The 19,501-nt window shown below is 39.8% G+C and overlaps 1 protein-coding gene across 1 annotated transcript in view; it reads left to right on the top strand.

Moving 5' to 3' along the window:
* The window catches only part of ZSWIM6 (zinc finger SWIM-type containing 6), a 223,554-nt gene that overhangs the window by 856 nt on the left and 203,197 nt on the right, over window positions 1–19,501 (top strand). The window contains exon 2 of the mRNA XM_031935423.1: window positions 1–171. This exon is cut by the window's left edge and continues 17 nt beyond it. Within this exon, the coding sequence (XP_031791283.1) occupies window positions 1–171 (171 nt within the window). The remainder of the gene's footprint in view (window positions 172–19,501) is intronic.

Raw genomic sequence — 19,501 nt, 5'->3', positions numbered from 1 at the left:
CCCCGGCCGCCACCTCGGCCGCCGCCGCCGCTGCCGCCGCCGCCACGGGGGCCGGGGCCCCGTCGGTGGGGGCCGCCGGGGCGGCGGACGGTGGCGACGAGACGCGGCTGCCCTTCCGCCGGGGCATCGCGCTGCTGGAGAGCGGCTGCGTAGACAACGTCCTGCAAGTCGGTGAGTCACGGGGCAGCCGGGGGCCGTCTGTCCGTCCGTCAGTCCCTGGGTGGGGGGGGGCGCCCGCTTTTCTCCTGCGGACATCCCCCAGCTCCGCGCGCGCCCGCACCCCTGCGGGTGTCCTCACTGGCCCGGACGGTCCTCCTGAGCGGAGCGCCCATTTTCTCCCTCCCTTCCCTGCCCCCAGTCGCCCCGGACGGGCGAGCGCGAGTGGGAAATGAATCAGCAGGACGCGCCCCTCCGCGGGCTCCGCGCCCCCAGCCCGCGCTCTCCTCCCCGCGATCCCTTCCCCTCTCTTCTCCGGGGAGCACATCCTGGAGGACTGCTCGCCGGTTTCGGGAGTGGATGTGGACAAAGGCGCGGGCGGACGGCCGGGCTCCCGCGAGGGTGTGTGTGGCGGGGCTGTGCGGGGCGGGGGAGGGGGCGCGGGCCGCAGACAATGCCGGCCGCGGCCCGGCCGCTCGGCGCTCCCCCCCTTTCACTGCCTGTCGTTCGCTCTTTTTTCTTTTTGGCCCCCGCCCCACGCGATTTGAGGGGAAGGGAATACATTTAAAGCCGCTCGGCGGCCGCTCTTCCCAGGGTTCCGACGGGAGAGCGGCCGCTGCGCTCCCGGGGTCGCTGTGGTGTCTGGCCCGGGCGAGCTCCACCGGCCGCCCCGGCTTTAAATGTCTTTTTCTTTGCGTCTTCTCAGTCTCCAAGCGGCGCAGGGGGGAGGTGGCGGCGGACGGGACTCTGTCTCCGGAGGGACATCTCGGCGGGAGGACGCCCCCTAATTAAAGGGCGCGAGCCCGAGGAGGAGCCGCTCGCGCTTCCTTTTTTTGTGCAGCTGCCTCCAGACGCCACTGTGCGGGCCGCGGCGCAGCCCTTGTACCCCACCGCCCGCGTTTTGTTTGCGCTGGATGGTCAGGTCGTGGTGCCCCGGGCAAGCCGCGGTCAGCATTTGCGGATTTGCCGCTCGCAGCCAAAGGGGCGAGCGGGCTGCAGGAGCGCGAGACACTGGGCTAGGCTGCCGCTCCCGCGTCCCTGCGGCGCGGCAGCCCGGCATGACCCAGGACTTTGTTCTAATTTTCAGGTTTATTTGTGCCCCTTTCAGTTTTCTGTCACCCTCCGAAAAGGAGAAACCAAACAAAAGAGTCTCTTTATTTCTTTTCAGGGCTTGTAAAGTAGAAGATATTTGACAAAGGCGAGAGAAGGACTTGTGATATAGAGCTGCACAGCCCTCCTTTCTCTGACAGATCCTGAGAGTTTTCTCAAATACCTTAGTTTAAAAGCGTCCCCTGTTCCCCTTCCCCCAAAATGTTCTTTTTTCCCCGTCCAATTCTTTTTCAGCCGTAGCGATGGGAATGTTTGAGCCAGACTGAAAAGAACAATGAATGCTATAGTGAAACTTCCTATTTTTTTCTCCTGATTGCAAATGGCATATTTTCTGACCCCTTCCCATGTTAGTATACTTGAAATTGTAGCATAGTGAACGCGGCACGGAATGAATGGGGTTAGATTTGGACGCATCTCTCTCTCTCTCTGATTTTTAACTTAATCCTTTTTCTCTTTCTGGAGTCAGTTCCTTTTATCATTTTTTTCTTTGGGAGTGGGGTGGAGGCCTGGATAGGGGCCCCAAGAGAGAATTAAGATTTGTTTTAATCCCGTCTGGTTAATTTGAATTCTAATGCAATCTGTAAACGTGATTTTCTGCATGGTCATTTATTTCCAAAGGCAGCCCCCAGTGTTGCCCTTTCTATGTTGGGCACTCTCTTCTTCTGTCTAGAGAGGGTTTAGCTTTTGAGGCTATTCAGCTATCCATTTTTCCCCTTAAAACAAATCTAATTAACATTCTTTCAAGTTATACCTTTTTTTTGTTTGTCTGTTTCCTGCTTGTTGGAGATGGATGGAAGCACATCTATGGCTTCTCAGTATTACAAACTAGAGTCTGTGAATTTTTATGGCTTGGCTGGCAATGTTGAGGGGTTTTTTTTTTTTCCTCTCCCTGTGCTTGACTCTGCTTGCAAGCAATGAGGAATGACAGGAGAGCACATAGGGAGGGTTTCTTGGCTGATTGCATTTAAGCCAGGAATTCACTGTGAAAATAAAGCCAAGGGGCGATAAATAAAAGAGGCAATCTTCTCTAGGAGACAGACACACAGCGTGGGCTTTGCCTGCTTTCATCAGTGGAAGAGGCCTGGGTGAGTAGTTGTAAAAGAAAATAGTAACTTTTTGAATAGTCCCCGAAGGGGAAGGAGGCCACTGAATGGAATTGGCAGTGGTTGGCGTGAAGTAGTGTGATGTTTCTCGTGTAGTTTGAAGAGTTGACCACCACTTCAGAAACATACGTGCTAAACAAGTGCTATACAAATTGTGGAAAATATTCTTTTTTCCCATCTGAGTTCTGCCATTTGCCTTAACTTCCAAGTTGTATTACTTGTTGTGCCAGTCACCTTTAGAGATGGAAGGCTGTTATATGCCTGGCAGCTGGCACTGTGAGATAGAACACTTATGATCAGGGTTCCCCCACCCCCCTTTATGGGGAACAGAGAGAGGGTGGCTAGATTAACCATTTAATTTAGCTTGAAGTGGTGGTTTGAATTGATATGCTAACTTGAAAGGCTTATTTTATAATTTTGATTTGAGGTGGAACTCTTTTGTTTGTTTTAGTTTCCTGAAATGGAAAAGAACAGAATACTTTGTTGATAGCACCATAAAGCAGTTTTTTGGTATTGCAGAATTACAAGTTTATGCAGAAAGTATTCATTGACTTTTGTAGAGATGACTAAATTACAACAGGGAAAATCTAGTTGTTGGACTTTATTTTACATTTATGCTGTTGATAGTTTCAGGATTGAGGGGCTTGTCAGAAATTAAATCTATTGGTAGTTACTATTTTTCAACTTCTAGATTTTAAGAAGAAATTTAAGGGAAAAAATTAAACCTTTGTTACAGTAGTTGTAAGCAATATTTAGTTGGCACAGAGCTTGCCCATCAGTTGATTACAGGAAAGTGTTAGATAAAGAGTAGTTGGCTTATTTTTGTTAAGTAATTTATATTGCCGGGCACGGTGGCTCACACCTGTAATCCCCGAACTTTGGGAGGTTGAGGTGGGTTGATCACTTGAGCTCAGAAGTTCTAGACCAGACTGGGCAACATGGTGAAACCCTGTCCCTACCAAAAATAGAAAAACTTAGCTAGGTGTGGTGGCAGGCATCTGTGGTCCCAGCTACTTGGGAGGCTGAGATGGAAGGATCACTTGAGCCCAGGAGGCGCAGGTTTCAGTGAGCCAAGATCGTACCACTGCACTCCAGCCTGGGTGACGGAGTAAGACTCTATCTCAAAAAAGAAAAAAAAATTGATATTGATATTGAAAGAGAGCTGTCTCTGCAGGTGCTGGTATGTATGTATTATCGACATCATTTAAGTAATGATTTAGAAGTTACATAAACAAAATTTTCCAAGTTATTGTCTAGCAAAGAGCTTCCCTGGTATGACCTGAAACTCAAAGTTATAGAGGAAAAGATAGATAAATTTAATTGGATAAAAATAAAAAAGGGCTGGGCGCAGTGAGTCATGCTTGTCATTCCAGCACTTTGGGAGGCTGAGGTGGGCAGATCACTTGAGGTCAGGAGTTAGAGAGCAGCCTGGCCAACGTGGTGAAACCCCGCCTCTACCAAAAATTACAAAAATTAGGCACCATGGCACATGCCTGTAATCTCAGCTACTTGGGAGGCCGAGGCAGGAGAATGGCTTGAACCTGGGAAGCGGAGGTTGCACTGAACTGAGATCGCACCATTGCACACTCCAGCCTGAGCAACAGACTGAGACTCTGTCTCACTCCACCTCTACCAAAAATTACAAAAATTAGGCATCGTGGCACATGCCTGTAATTTCAGCTACTTGGGAGGCTGAGGCAGGAGAATGGCTTGAACCCGGGAAGCGGAGGTTGCACTGAACTGAGATCGCACGATTGCACACTCCAGCCTGGGCAACAGACTGAGACTGTCTCAAGAGGGGGAAAAAAAATCGAAAAGTTTCCGTAGGGCTGAAAACACTACAAATCAAATTTAGCAGTTAATTCGGCCAAATATTTACAGCACATTGGACCAAAGGTTGGTAAAAAACTTACAAAATTTGTCAAGAGGAGAGATGGATAACCCAATAGGAAAATGGGCAACACATTTCAGAGAGGAAGACGTAGATGGCCAATAAACATACTCATCTTCATTCTTACATAAAGAGATGCAAATAGGCTGGGCGTGGTGACTCATGCCTGTAATCTCAGCAGTTGGGAGGCTGAGGTGGGTGGATCACTTGAGGTCAGGAGTTAGAGACCAGCCCGGCCAACATGGGGAAACGTTATCTCTACTAAAAATACAAAAATTAGAGCGGTTGCGGTTGTCTGTAATCCCAGCTACTCAGGAGGCTGGGGCAGGAGAGTCATTAGAACCTGAGAAGCAGAGGTTGCAGTGAGCCGAGATCGCGCCCCTGGGTGACAGAGCGAGACTCCGTCTTAAAAAAAAAAAAAAAAAAGATGCAAATAAAAATGAGATGTCATTTTCCTCTACCACGTGGGTGAAGACTAAAAAGACAATACCCAGAATTGGTTGAAGAGACAAGGAAAAAGGATTCTGCCTACGCTGTTGTTTGACACTATCTTTTTCTGTCTTTTTAAGGAATTTATCCTATAGATAATATTGATGTTATTGTGTAATGATGTTCTGTATAGTGATGCTCATTGCAGTGTGGTTTGCAAGAGTAAACAGCTGGATGGAGTTAACCTAAATTTCTACAGAAGGGAAATGCCCAAGAAATACTCAATGGATTAATACTATGCAACTATGAAAAGATGAATTAGATTTATACATAGTGACAAGGAAAGATAACCAGAATATTTAAAAACAAGTTAAAAACTTCGTATACTATGCTGCAATTTGTGTTTAAAACAAAAAAGACTTGCATATAGATGCATAAAAATGTCTGTAAGGCTACACAAGCAATCGTGGAAGTATGGGTATTTTTCGAGAAGGGCAGTTAAGTGAATGGTCAAGGATTTGGGGTGGGGGAACTTTAACTTTTTACTTTATACCTATTTTATGGTTGGATTTTTCTTAAAACTAGCAGCATATATTTTTGTAATAAAGAAACTTACAAAAATTATCCTTGAGTTTTTAATTTATATTTGTTTTGGTGTGTTTGCATATGTGTGTGTCCGTGTGCTTGATTAAGTGTGAGTATAAAGGTCCTTTCTGAAGGAAGGCCTTCTAAATGGCCTTTTTTTCTACTTATTTTTGGGAGAAAAGAATATTGCCCAGCATTCCACTTAACATTCTGGTAAACACATTCTTACACTCTTTTCAGATTCATAACTTAAAAGTTTTGTGTTTTTTTGTGGGGGTGGCAAGGCAGTAAAAGAAGAACATTATTCGAATTAAGATGAGTACAAATTTCAATCAGATAATTTATTGGTTTTTGAGTATTTTGATTTTTCTTTACAAACCGGAGATCACTAAATGAAGATGATTCTGAATGCACATTGAAAATTGGGTGCTTGTTTATTGATGATAGTACATTTCATTGAATGCATTGTCAAGGTTAATATAAAATAATTTTATGTCAGATCCTACCCTTTTTCTGCCTTTGATTAATAGAGAAATACACAATACATTTTGAAACCAGTTGCATAGGTATTTTTTATTGTTCTTTTGTGTGAGTTGAGATTTTGATTTATATAAGTGATTTCTGAAAGTGTTTCAGTACTTGATAGGTCCTTAGCATTGTTCTGAAGGAAGTTAAATTTTCAGTTTTAGGACTACCTGGAATTTGTTATACTTAGTTCTCTGAAGGATAATATTGCTCCGTTGAGAAAATCTAAAATGTTCAGGAGACAGTGACAATAATGGAAGGTGAAAATGGCGGATTTGTGTTAAGCAAACATTTTCACTCTTTCTAAAGCCTTTAATTTCTTGCAATTCAGATGTGTTACAAGTACACCCTTGGACTGAAAAGACTATCCTCAATTTTTTCCACTTTGCACTGAATTTCATCTATTTTGCAGATATGAGACTGATGCCTGCCTTTTTAGAAACATCAGGATGCCCTTGGAACATGTTCTTTAGTAGAAGAATTATTGCAATTAACTGAACCATTTAAGTCATTATTGTCTTAAGTACGTCCTCACTGATTTTTAAGATTTTTATCCTGGGGCTCTTCCCCCCCCACAATGGATAGTCAATTGCTGTCTCAATTCTAACCCTACGAATGTTTCATATGGAAAGGTATGGACCAGCATCTATTTCTCCTTACACTCAAATTCACTGTTTAGTTAAGAATATATGATTTCAGCTAGCAATATGTTCAGTGATAGGCAGTGTAGGAATGACATGTTTTATAAGAGTTGTCCCTTTGAAAGATCACATGAGACCAGCCTGGGCAACATGGTGAAACCCTATCTCTAGTAAAATACAAAAATTAGCTGGGTGTAGTGGCATGCCCCTGTAATCCCAGCTTCTCAGGAGGCTGAGGTGGGAGAATTGCTTGAACCTGGGAGGCGGAGGCTGCAGGCTACAGTGAGCCGAGATTGTACCACTGTACTCAAGCCTGGGTGACAGCAAGAACCTGTCTCAAAAAAAAAAAAAAAAAAAAATCACGATTGGATCTGTACTGTTTCCACATGCTTTCTATTTTTTTGTGTTACACTGTAAATTTTCTTCAATGAGGCAAAATAAATTTGGTACCTTTAAGAAGCATACTTACATATGATAAAGTCATTTAGTGTTAGAAACTTGTATGGGGCAATCATTAAACTGTTGTTGACTTAAACGGTTATATTTAAGAGCACAAATATCCTAAACATGAAAGATTATAGGTAAGTATAAATATCTTAGAAACAAAGTGGGTTATAGGCAGGTCTTTTTAAAACAGTAGTAAACAGTATGAAACCCACAACACCATTTTTAGCTACCTTTCAAATTACCATGGTATAATTTTTAAAATAGTGCATTGTCACAACAGAAAGGCTAGTTTAGTTTTTGTGGTTTAATAATTTTTTAACATGTAAATATTTGGAGATTACTTTAAATTCAAAAACACGAGCTGTTCCCCCCTTTAAAGGCATCTTCTTTGGAAAAATCAGTATCAAATGATAATTTGGAGAAAAGTGTTACTGAGTCTTGTCTTGTGAAGAGACGTTTTGTTTGTCAGTCCTACCCAGATCTCAAAAGTAAAGTGTGTTTGTTAGAGAAAAACCTGGTTGTCTTCAGTTTTTGCTTTCAGTGCCCTGTGTTCCTCTAAGAATATGCTTTGTACTTGGTTTTCGGTTCTTTAAAAATAGGACGCTTCCTTATTTTTTTCCATCTAGAAAAGACAGCTAAAGCAAGCTTCAGATACAATGCGGTGCAAAATTGCTTGTCGTTTTGAACTTTCAGCTGATAGTAAACTGTTGCTTGAGTATGCTAAATGTTTTATGTCTGTGGAATTCGCTTAACTAATTTTGTGTCAGCTAATATATGTGTGTATATATGTCTACAAATAGATATATGTGATGATGTCCACAGGTGAACAGAGAAGGATACAAATTAACCCAGGTATAATTTGAATGTTATAACCACATGCATATTCCAGTGACCCCTCTGTACAAATCCACAGTTCCATTTCTTCTTAAAACAAAATATGCTGAAAGATGAAAGGTATTTTTGTAAATAAAATACTCTTGCATTATAGTTGTTATCTACTAGTAGAGCTATGGAGATTTTAGAGATAAAAAAAAACTTCAATTTCAGTTTTTCCCATTTTCCTGATAAGAAAACTGAGGCCCAAACATGTTAAGTAAATTTTTTAGAGTGGCATAGGAAATGGCAAAGCTGTGTTGCATATTTTTCCACTACTTGGACCGTGTCTTAGTTTGGTAGTCTCTGCAATCAAAACAAGCATGTTCTTGAATGTAAATTGGACTCTTTGGAGAGGTTATTTGGCTAACATTTATTGAATGTTATAAATGTATTCCTAGATAGCATTTTAGTTTCACGCTAAATTCTGATGACTGCAGTACAGTACTGGTTCTAGCATGCTCAATTCATGCTAGTGTAAAACACATTTGTGGATATTTGGAAATCATAGTAATGTTATGAGGTTAAAGTTCAGAAAAACTGTGTTACAGCTGTGTGATTATACAGCAAGTCCTTGAATAACATGGTATCACTGTATCATTGATGACAAAATACAGAAGTCAGTTCTGGCCAGGACCATTATCTTGGGTGGAATTTGCATGGTCAGCTTATGTCTGTGAGGGTTTTCTTTGGGTACTCCGGTTGCCTCCTACATCCCAAAGATGTGCACATAAGGCAAATTGTCCCATTTGAATGGCCCCAGTCTGAATGAGTGTGGGGGTGTGTGTGCCCTGCAGTGGGGGTGGTATCCTGTCCAGGGTGGGTTCCTGCCTTTCTCCCTGAGCTGCTGGGACAGGCTCTGTCCACCTGGTAGCTTGAACTGGAATAACTGGGTGAAGAATTATCTTGTTTTTATTAATCGTTGTTAAATGTATGTATATTTCACATTCATTTCAATGTTTAATATTAAAAGTGTTGTGGTCTTTATTTAGAAGTTTGGTGGTGTTTTTGTGACCAGAAATATGTGATAGGAAATTACTGTTTATGTCAATTAGCCTATGATAAATTGGTTTTGTAATATGTCATTTTGATTAAAGTCAGTTTCCAAGAACCTATTGATGGCATTAAGTGGAGGACTTGCTGTTACACGAATATAATACACCCATATAATAAAGAATTTACTGAAAGTTTGAAGTGCTTATATAGAACAACAGAAGTTTGCTCTCAACTTAGTGTATGTATGAAAACTTGTCCAGTATTGTTTGTATTTGACCAGGTTTTTAAAATATAATGTATTGTTTTTGTCAACGTGCCTCCTCCTCCTTCACCAGTAAATAGTATACACATAATCCTTTGGGATGTACCTATACATATATGTACCTCTTTCACATAAATGATGTGGCCTCCATAGAGAATGATGTAGTTCTCTATAGCCTTTCTTTTTTTTTTTCTTTTTGAGATGGAGTCTCCCTTTGTTGCCCAGGCTGGAATGCAGTGGTACAATCTCAGCTCACTGCAACCTCTGCCTCCCAGGTTCAAGCAATTCTCTTGCCTCAGCCTCCTGAGTAGCTGGGATTACAGGCATGCACCATGACGCCCAGCTAATTTTTGTATTTTTAGTAGGGTCGGGGTTTCACCATGTTGGTCAGGCTAGTCTCGAACCCCTGACCTCAAGTGATCCACCCACCTTGGCCTCTTAAAATGCTAGGATTCAGGTGTGAGTCACCACACCTGGCCTTTAAAGCCTTTTTGTATGACTTGGGGCAGTTCTTCACTGAACCAGTTGTACGTAATTTATGGTGAGACTCTAATACTGCTACAACATTTACTAATAGTAAGAGTAATAACAACTAACATTTCATAGCACTTAACCAGGTGCCAAATACTGCCCTGGAATATAATCAGAAGAGGTAAGTAATACCTACTGAGAGTATATTCCATTTCCCTCATTTCCTTTATATATTTCTTAACAGCCATATGCGTTAGGGACCATTATTGTTTCTATTTTACAGATGAGGAAACTGAAACACAGGGAAAAAAGTAGAAATAACTTGTTGCTGTTAAAAACAGAGCATGACACACACAATCTCTTTGGTTGGTGTTCAAGCAGTACTGCTCATGATGCATCATCATTCCCTATCCTAGAAGGTTTAGCTTTACAGTGTCTTGCTACTTTCTAGAGTGACTTTCACAGTGGCCTGGATTTTAAATTGTGATCATAGGTATGATTTTAAAATGTTATTTTTTTCCATTGGGAGGATTTATTTAAAAATCATAAGGATATTTATGTATTAGGATTAAAAAAATTTTGGTTGTGGTAAAATGTATATACTGTAATACTGACCATCTTAACCATTTTTATGTGTGTGGTTCAGCAGTGTTAAGTACATTTACATTGTTGTGTAAATAATCTCCAGAACTCTAAAATTTTACTTGAAAAACTACTACATTTTAAAAAATGTCTTTTAGGAATTCCAGCTTTGAAGGATGGTTGTGTTGGGTGATTTTGATCATCTTCCATGAGATGTTAAGTTTTTAAAGAAATTAACTTGCAGGTTAGATCTAATATATATGCAGCAAAGTTAGGTTCTCAAAGTGTATTTGAGAAATTAAATATCTCATTTTAAGGTCCTTTTTAAATGTTACAATTATATTACTTCTTGTTGCTGATAAAGAGATTTGACATTTCTTTGAAAGATGGAGTTTTATCTGTGCAATTCCTGAACGCTGATGTTAATTGGAAGGATGCAGTAGAACCTGTCAGTACATTTAAGCTCTTCCTAACTGAATAAGCTGATCAGATACATTGGAAGCTCATTTAGTGAATTAATGTGCTTAAAATTTAGGTGACTGACTCCCTCTTTTTGCCTTACTTAACAGTCGGTGTACTTAAAGTGTTTTTCATTGTTAGTTGGTGTCAGATCTCTAATGTTGGAAGATTTTATAGAGAAAACTTACATAAGAAGACAGCATGTAGAATAAGTCCACAAAAGCAAGTTTTAAATTCTTTTATGTAATTACAATCGGTACAGATTAGAATATTGTATATGCCAGGTTGTACGTGATAAATGTTTGCTGACAGTTACTAGCGTTTTTATGAGTGTAGTACTGTGTAGGGATTCTATAATTTAGGTATAAGGGGCATACCTGGAGTCTCTTCTGGTGTGGCTATTGGTCTCTGTTGGTAGAAGGCTGGTCATGCTGAACCTTTCCTCCTGCAACTCATTTCTACAAAGAAGATTGTCGTGATTTTTATAATAAGTACTTGTCATAAAATAAGATTCTAAAACCCAAATACCATGTTTGTAATCTGGCTGTTTTATGTGACTAAACTTTTAAATATGTAGTATGTTAGCCTTGTTCCTTTCTGACTTTGTGTTTTAGTGTTCTGTGAGTTTCCTTTTTTTTTTTTTTTTGGTGAGACAGATCTCTCTCTGTCACCCAGGCTGGAGTGCAGTGGTGCAGTCTTGGCTCACTGCAGTCTCCAATCTCCACCTCCTGGGCTCAAGTGATTCTTGTGTTTCAACCTCCCAGAAGCTGGGATTACAGGCATGTGCCACCACGCCCGGCTAATTTTTTGTATTGTTAGTAGAGACGGTGTTTCACCATGTTGGCCAGGCTGGTCTGGAACTCTTGACCTCAGTGATCCACCCGCCTTGGCCTCCCAGAGTGTTGGGATTACAGGTGTGAGCCTGGCCAGGATTTTGTATTCTTGATGCCATTTTACAATTCTTCCCTCCTTCCCCCGAATATCACTTGTGTAATTTTTGTGTGATATACCTTCAGCCCAGTCACCTAGCCAGTCTTTTCAGGATTGTGGTTTATACTTTTCTCTAGACAGTGGTAAAGTTTGATGACTGAAATGATCAATGGCTGCTTTCTGATGATGGCAGGGTAGAATCAAGTGAGACTTGAGGGCAGCAGGTGTGGAAGACTCTGAACCCAACTTGCCTCACATCTCCAGTTTGTTCGTTTGTTCTTTTCTTTCTTTTCTTTCTTCCTTTCTTCCTTTCCTTTCTTCTCTCATTTTCTTTCTTCTCTTCTTCTGCCCTTTTCTTTCTTGGGAATGGGGTGAGGGAAGGGAGGAGAAAGGAGTGTGTGGTAGAAAAGAAGACAAATCAGAAGAGGTAAGTAATACCTACTGAGAGTATATTCCATTTCCCTCATTCCCTCCAGTTGTCCCCCTCTTCCTCCAATCACCCTTTAGGGAAATAAAGTTGAGGTCAGAAGGACCTATGTGTTACAGCTGCTGCTTAGCTGCTATTTTTAGCATGGCCCTACATCAGGCTGACACCAGGCCATGATGGCACAGGGCCAGCACGTTGTGGGACTGCTGGTAAATGTCAAAAACTTAACTTTCAGATATCAAACAAAACTAAATTTCAGACATATTCTGTGCTGTGGTACTCTATTTGCTTTTCTTTTTTTTTTTGAAATAGGATGTACATGTTTTTAGACGTGATTGATTTTTAATAGTAGTGATAAATAAATCTTGAAACCTGTAATGTATAGTTTATTTTAGGTAGGAGAAAGATTTAAGAATTGTCTTGTCAGATCAGACATGTAGTCCAGCTCAATATTTTTCATTTTGTGGTGCCACCAAGAGGTGTGAAATTTGCCTGATTTATTTACTATGCCTTAGGCATTCTTAAAATTGCTGTAGCTGTTGAAGTTGAGGAGTCTGAATTGGTTTGTATAATTATAGGTGCCATCAGACATTAAAAAGAAACACATACTGTTTTTTCCTACAGTTACCACTGTTCTCTTGGCTAACTCATTTGTGTGTGTTTAGATTTGGTTAATACTCTAGTAATATGTTTAAAACTTGCTATTCATTTTTGTAGGGAGCAGCTAGGTTTTAGTTGAAATATTAGTATCTGGGTCTAGATTCTATACACCCTAGAGCCAGTGTTACGTAGATTGTGCTTGCAAATTGAGTTTAAAGTTTTTGGATGCATATATGGATTTAAGAACTTGGCTATCTGTAAATATGTTGTATTTGTTCTTGAGTAATTTTGGAAAGAAAAACGTCACAAGGTGAATTTGTATATTTGGAAGTGACTTTAGTAAGAATAGTGATTGTGTTCTTTCTAGAAAGGTACGTAGAAAAGCTGAGGGCATGTTGGGGATGATTTGTGGTGTAGTATGAGCTACCCTGAATACAAATAGAAACGCTGATGATTATTTGCTTATCCAATGAGTAGTGGTGTAATGTTCTTAAATCCATCAGATGGCAGGATAATATTTAGTAGTGCATTGATCTGAAACCCTTCTTAAGGTAACACAAATAACTAGAAATGGCCCAAATAACTAGAAATGGAATCAAATTGATTTTCTTCACATTGTCTTTAAAGTAGTTATTGGATGAATTCTGCTGAATTTACTTTTATGGAAATAAGAAAGCTTAAGTTGAGGGATTTAGTGAAAGGTGAATTGCTTGGTATATGACAGAAGGCAGATGTTTTAGAGGTTATTTACATTCTTACATCTTTTTTTCTTCTCTTTTCTTTTTTTTGAAACGGCATCTCTCTCTGTGGCCCAGACTGACGTATACTGGCGTGATCTCAGCTCACTGCAACCTCCGCCTCCCGGTTTCAAGTGATTTTCCTGCCTCAGCCTCCCGAGTAACTGGGATTACAGGCACCCATTGCCATGCCCGGCTAATTTTTTTTTTTTTTTTTTTTTTTTTTTTTTGGTAGAGACGGGGTTTCACCATGTTTTCCAGGCTGGTCTCGAACTCCTGACCTCAGGTGATCCACCCATCTCTGCCTCCCAAAGTGCTGGAATTACAGGGGGTAGCCACCGTGCCTGGCCCACATTCTTAAATCTTAAAACAGATTCTTACATTGTGGGTGAGAGCAAGTTGGGTAGTGTGCTGAAATACTAGGAAATACGGTGAATATCTTGGGGATAGAATATCAAGTTCATTGAACTATGTCATAGTGTGGTAATCATACAATATGATATATCTCTGTAGTTAGAGGTTATAGTAGATAATTCAAAAGTGGTCTGGAGATAGATTGTCAACTGACTTATTGATATCAATGTATTTCTCTAGATATGTATATATGTATAATATGATGCATAGAACATTGTAAAGTACTGGATGTTAGTAGGTAAGAGACTAGAGACTACCTTTTGTATCTTTAATACAGTTTATGTTTTGTTTAGGGGAGTCATGTAAACGATGTGAGCTCTAGCTTAACACGCCTTATTAAAACCAAAGCCCAGTAGGTAGTTTGATTAGTGCTGTTTAGAGTTCTTATAAGCAAAGTGCTCAGATGACTTTCCTTATTAGAACTTGTCAGAGCAGTTTCTTTGGAGTTTTCATGGATCTCCCTTAGCAACTTACTAAAGAGGCATTTTGTTTAAGCTGTTTCATAAATAGCAGGAAATTCCAAAGGCCTGGATTGTATTGCATTTTTGCTTTCAATAACGACTACAGTGGGGGGGGGGGGGGGGGAAGCCTTTAAAAATTCTCTATTCATTTTAACAATTTGTAGCAAAGTACTTTTATTTTAAAATGGATGAATTTTTTAAAAAGTACAGATTCAAGTTTCATTCAAAGTTTTCACTATTGTTTAAATTTTTCATGGTTTATGTTTTAGATGCGTTAGACAACAATTGGTGATATAATAGCTAGTAACTATGAGTTTATTCAAAATTTACTATTATGTAATTGGGTCTGAATTTGTTTCAGTAGCCCATAGCTACTCTGTGTGGGTTGTACCCATCCCTAAATTACCAAGTTATGCAAAGAGGAGCTGACCCTGAACAACATCTGGCAGTATTATGTGTTGTGCAAGAACAGGAAAGACAAATACCAAGCTCTGTGCAGCATTTATGGTGGCATAACCATTGGACAGGCCATCATCTTCTGTCAGACTCATCGAAATGCCAAGTGGTTGATTGTAAAGATGATGCAGGCTGGCCACCAGGTGTCTTTGTTAAGTGGAGAGCTGATCATGGAGCAATGCGTTTCCGTCATTCAGAAGTTTCAGGATGAGAAAGTTCTCGTAACAACAAATGTTTGCCCTGGAGGGATTGATGTGAAACAAGTCACCATTGTCGTGAACTTGGATCTCCCTGAAAACCAAGCAGAGGAGCCAGACTATGAGACCTGCCTCTAGTGCACAGTGGGGACAGGACAGTTTTAGGAAAAAAAGGCCTCACCTACAACATTATTAAGCAAATAAGCTGTGTGTGCTTATGAAAATCCAGGATCACTTCAGCTTTAAGCAGCTGGACCACGAAGATGTGGAAGAAATGGAAAATATAGAATATTAAAGGGAAAACTGTATTGTTTGTGAAAATATCCTAATTTATGGTAGAATGTCCTGGTGAGTTTTGAAGATAAGTTTTCATGTTGAAAACATCCACTTTTTTGACATGAAACTCACAAATGGCAAAATAAGTGTCGTAATACCCTTAGTTTTAAGACCTGAAGTCTTTTTGAAACCAAGTTGATGTTAAGCATGTGGTCCTTTTGAATTAAAAAAAAGCAAGATTTGGGCTGGGCGCGGTGGCTCACGCCTGTAATCCCAGCATTTTGGGAGGCCAAGGCGGGTGGATCACGAGGTCAGGAGATCGAGACCATCCTGGCTAACACAGTGAAACCCGTCTCTACTAAAAACACAAAAAATTAGCTGGGCATGGTGGCGGGCACCTGTAATCCCAGCTACTCAGGAGGCTGAGGCAGGAGAATGGTGTGAACCCAGGAGGCGGAGCTTGCAGTGAGCTGAGATCATGCCATCGCACTCCATCCTGGGCGAAAAAGCGAGACTCTTGTCTCAAAACAAAAAACAACAAGATTTAAAAAGAAAAGAACATAATTTGTATTTTTAAAATAGTATATGTGTGATGAGTCTTGGTGGTAGTGGGTTCAGCCATGGTGGATTAAGCTCTGAAAAACACAAAAAATTCATGTAGCCATATTTAGATATAGAGAATTCTCACCCCTACCTCCATTCAGGTATTTGTACTTTATTGGGCTGCCTATTTAATGTCCTTGTATAAAAACTTTTCACGTCTTGATTTTCCCCCTTCATACTTCCTGTTAAAGGTAGGAAATATTACAGTTCAGAATGTAATCTGTAAAAGTTCAGCATATGACAGTCGTTTAGGGATTTATTCACTATCAGATTTTTAAACTGCCAATTTAAAAATTTATGAGTTGCTGTTTTCCTCTTTGATCCTTTACAATTGTGCAACAATTAACTTTCTCCTGTTTTGTTTTCCTTGTCTTAGAATTGAGCTTTGAACCCAGCTCTTTCAGGAAGCCTTATTTAATAATCCTAAAACATTCTATGTCTTAGATTCATACTGTTTCTTAAAAATCTGTAATAGTAAACCAGATCCATTTAGATAATCTGACTTTCTTTCTAGACTGAGGGGCATTCTTTCTCTCCAATGAATGTGGGTAGACCCTCTGAAATTCTGTAAGGGATTGTTGTGGAGACTGACCCTCGCCTGATTCATGATCTTTTCCAAATTTGAGAACACAACTGTGGAACTCATCCTTAATGTAAAAATTGGAGAAAATGAGGGACAGTTTCTTTTTATGAGAAAGCAGAATATGCTTTGTAGGATTGTAGATTTCTAAGCATCTTTGATGGAGGAAGCATCAGTTGTCTAATCAAATTGAATAAAAATATGGAGTGCTAACAGATGTAAAAATACTCTACCATACACTGTTATGGAGTAGTCATTTTGAATTTATCATTGTTTAGCAGATATTTCTAGTCTTGTTTTTTTGGGGTGAGAATTACAGAGCATTTAAATACAAAGTCTTTTTTTGGAGTGAAAGATGAATCTGCTAGTTTCAAAAAATTTCTGGCAAATTTTAAATCTAGAACAGCCAACTACTGTATTAACAGTGCCAGTGCATTATATGCATAGTAGACATTGAAATGTCACTTGGATGAATGATAGCCTTAGAGTATATGCCAGTCCTGTGGGTGTCTGCATGAAATTCTCTTAATTGAAAAAAAATAGCTCCAGTTTCTAATTTCTGTTTGATTTTCTGAATCTGAATTGCTGTGACTTAGTCTTTTAGGAAGGTGAATAGGAATATGACTGCTGGATAAGTAGGCTGGTTTTCAGTACTGGGTTTGTCATCAATATATTTCTCCAAATACTGTATAGGGTTTCTTTTTTTTTTCTTCTTATTTGAAGAGACCTTTTCTTCAAGCTTGTTAACTTGCTAATAGTAGCATCAGCCCAAAAGCTATTCTGAAAGCAATTTATTTATTAGATGATTCCAGCTTCTAAACAGAAAGTAACTTGAATATTCCTGCATAGAACAGTACTTTTGGGTCACCTAGAAAAATAACTTTGAATTATAAATGCCTTTGTGGGATTAAGTGATTGCTTTTTCCTTCTATTTGATACTTCATTTTTAAAAGAAACTGGTATAACTAAATTTAGTTTTTACAAACTCTCCCTCTCACAGATGACATGCAAAAACACATATAACTTCAGAATATCCCACAAGATCTTACACACTGTGAAATGACACTGTCTAATTAGTAGGAATGGTTTACTAAACTGGTCTCCAAAATGCTGATGACTTTCTCTTGAGGTGGAATTTGTTTAAGACTCAATTTGCACAAAATGTGGTATACCAGAGCAGTTTTTTGAATAATAATTTAATAATAGGGCTGTACTCTCAGTATTTGGCCCCTGAGAGGGATGGGTTATCCAGATACCTCCCATTTGTCCAGTCAATCTTGGTTTATGTCTCTTTTCCATCATACAGTCACCTCTTTCACTTGTAGAAATGTTACTGTTTGGATAATAAAGTCTATGATTACCCTAGCCATACATCTTGTTTCTCAGAAGGAAGAGGGCAAGATATAAATCAGTTTAGAATTGTGCCCTGTGTGCACTTGTGTGTGTAGGGAGAGAGGGAGGGAAGATGGTGTTTTTTGGGATTGAAAGGTGACCTTTGGCTTATTTCTGGTATCCATCAGTGGGCTCTCCTCAGTCTTTCATATAGGAGATACATTTCTGTCTGGGCTATTCAGACCAAAAGGAAACAGTTAAGAGATTCTCAGTCTCCATGGGTTTGATTCACCACCCCTGACTTTTTTTTTCTCAATTTACAGGTATGTACATTTTATATTCTTACTCGAAGTTGTATTTTAGCAGTCTTAGATTGATGTTCACAGGTACTGCTTTCATTTTAGATACTTGCAGTTAGCCACTTAAGTAATGTATCATTTACTAATCACATGGTCAGGAGCTTGGGGAAGATATCTGAGCCATTAGGAGGCATCTTGTCTTACTATCCGTGTGCCTATAGGCAGGACACCTACTGGCTCTGGACTTCCTCAAGTCCTTATAAAATGGGACTAATTATACCTTTATCACCTCTGTCATAAGCCTGCTAAGAGGCTTACATGGGAATACATGAAAGTATTTGAATTCTAAGTAGTACCCAAAAGGGAAATACATTGTTACGTATTGCTCCAGTTTTACCTAATTTCCTTCATTTGTTATTTTCTTCTAGTTTTCTGTATTTTTCAAAAATTCTGTAATCATCATATATTGATTTCATAATTAGGGAAAGGAAACATTATTTTTTAAAAATCTGTCTCATTACCATTAAAACACAAATTTCTCTATCCACAGATTTATTTTTGTTAATAGTTTATTATAATTGTTGCCTGATCTAGTGCAGCTAAACAGAGCATGTTTTATTCATCGAGGTGTATTATGCCTTAATGTCTTAATTTCTCCCTTGTTTTTGACCCTAGTGACTGATGAATTTTTGTCTTCACTTGGAACTCTAGAATTCGCCTGAAAATGGAAAAGGGATAGCTAAAATCAATTCTATGGTATTCATGTATAGAATGGACACTTGTGGATTGACCTCATCACTTAGGGTTTAGTTTCCAGACTTCCCTGAATATGTACCATGGCAAGTGGAAGATGGAAGAAGATAGAACAACTCTTAGATTTCTGTTTCTGAATTCCTTATGTGACTGTACTAAGATCTAGTATTCAGAAAAATAGTTTCAAATACAATTTTAAGAGCTTATTATGAACTGAAATCTTACTTGTGTTTTTTTCAAAATTTTTGGGTATTCTCATAAATTCTTGCCTTGGAAAGCTGTGGTGATATGACCCAGACTACCTACTCCACATTCTATTTTTGCTATCCACAGTTTAATATTTTCAGTGAAGTTTAGACTGGATTAGCCATCACATCATGCATTTCCCCACTTTCTGACCTGTTTGTGGCCTTTCTGCACTTCTAATTTGTACCACAGAGCGCCATTAAAAAATTTTTATGTGTTATGTTTGTACACACATGCATGTATAAGAGTGGACTTTGTGTAGGTATAGGAGTGTCAATCAGCTTGCAAACTTTGGACAGGCAGGGCTCAACTCTTAGAATCTATATTGCAGCCAGGATGATGATGTCCATACCTACCCTGTGCAGAGCCTTCAGTGGCATCCCTTTGTTCAGAGGCCTGAAGTCATTTATGGGTGTACGAGGCCCAGCATGGTCTGGCGTTGACCCTCAGCCACCTTCAGTGCAATGTTCTCCCTTGCCTTTCAGATGCGTCCAGGCTGCCCTGCTACCTGTCTTTGCCCATGTTCTTTTTTCTGTCTGGAATGCTCTTCTATGCTTGGTTCATGCCCTAATTGTCATCTTGGCTCAGAGAAACAATCCTGGCAACAAATCATCTCCTTTGTAATCCTAATCATAGTTTTTTTGTGTGATTTTTCTTTTT

Source organism: Piliocolobus tephrosceles, chromosome 4, assembly GCF_002776525.5.
Source record: "Piliocolobus tephrosceles isolate RC106 chromosome 4, ASM277652v3, whole genome shotgun sequence".
In the NCBI taxonomy this organism is placed as follows: domain Eukaryota; kingdom Metazoa; phylum Chordata; class Mammalia; order Primates; family Cercopithecidae; genus Piliocolobus; species Piliocolobus tephrosceles.
Note: the sequence above shows the minus strand (reverse complement) of the source record. Positions and strands in the feature narration are given on the sequence as shown.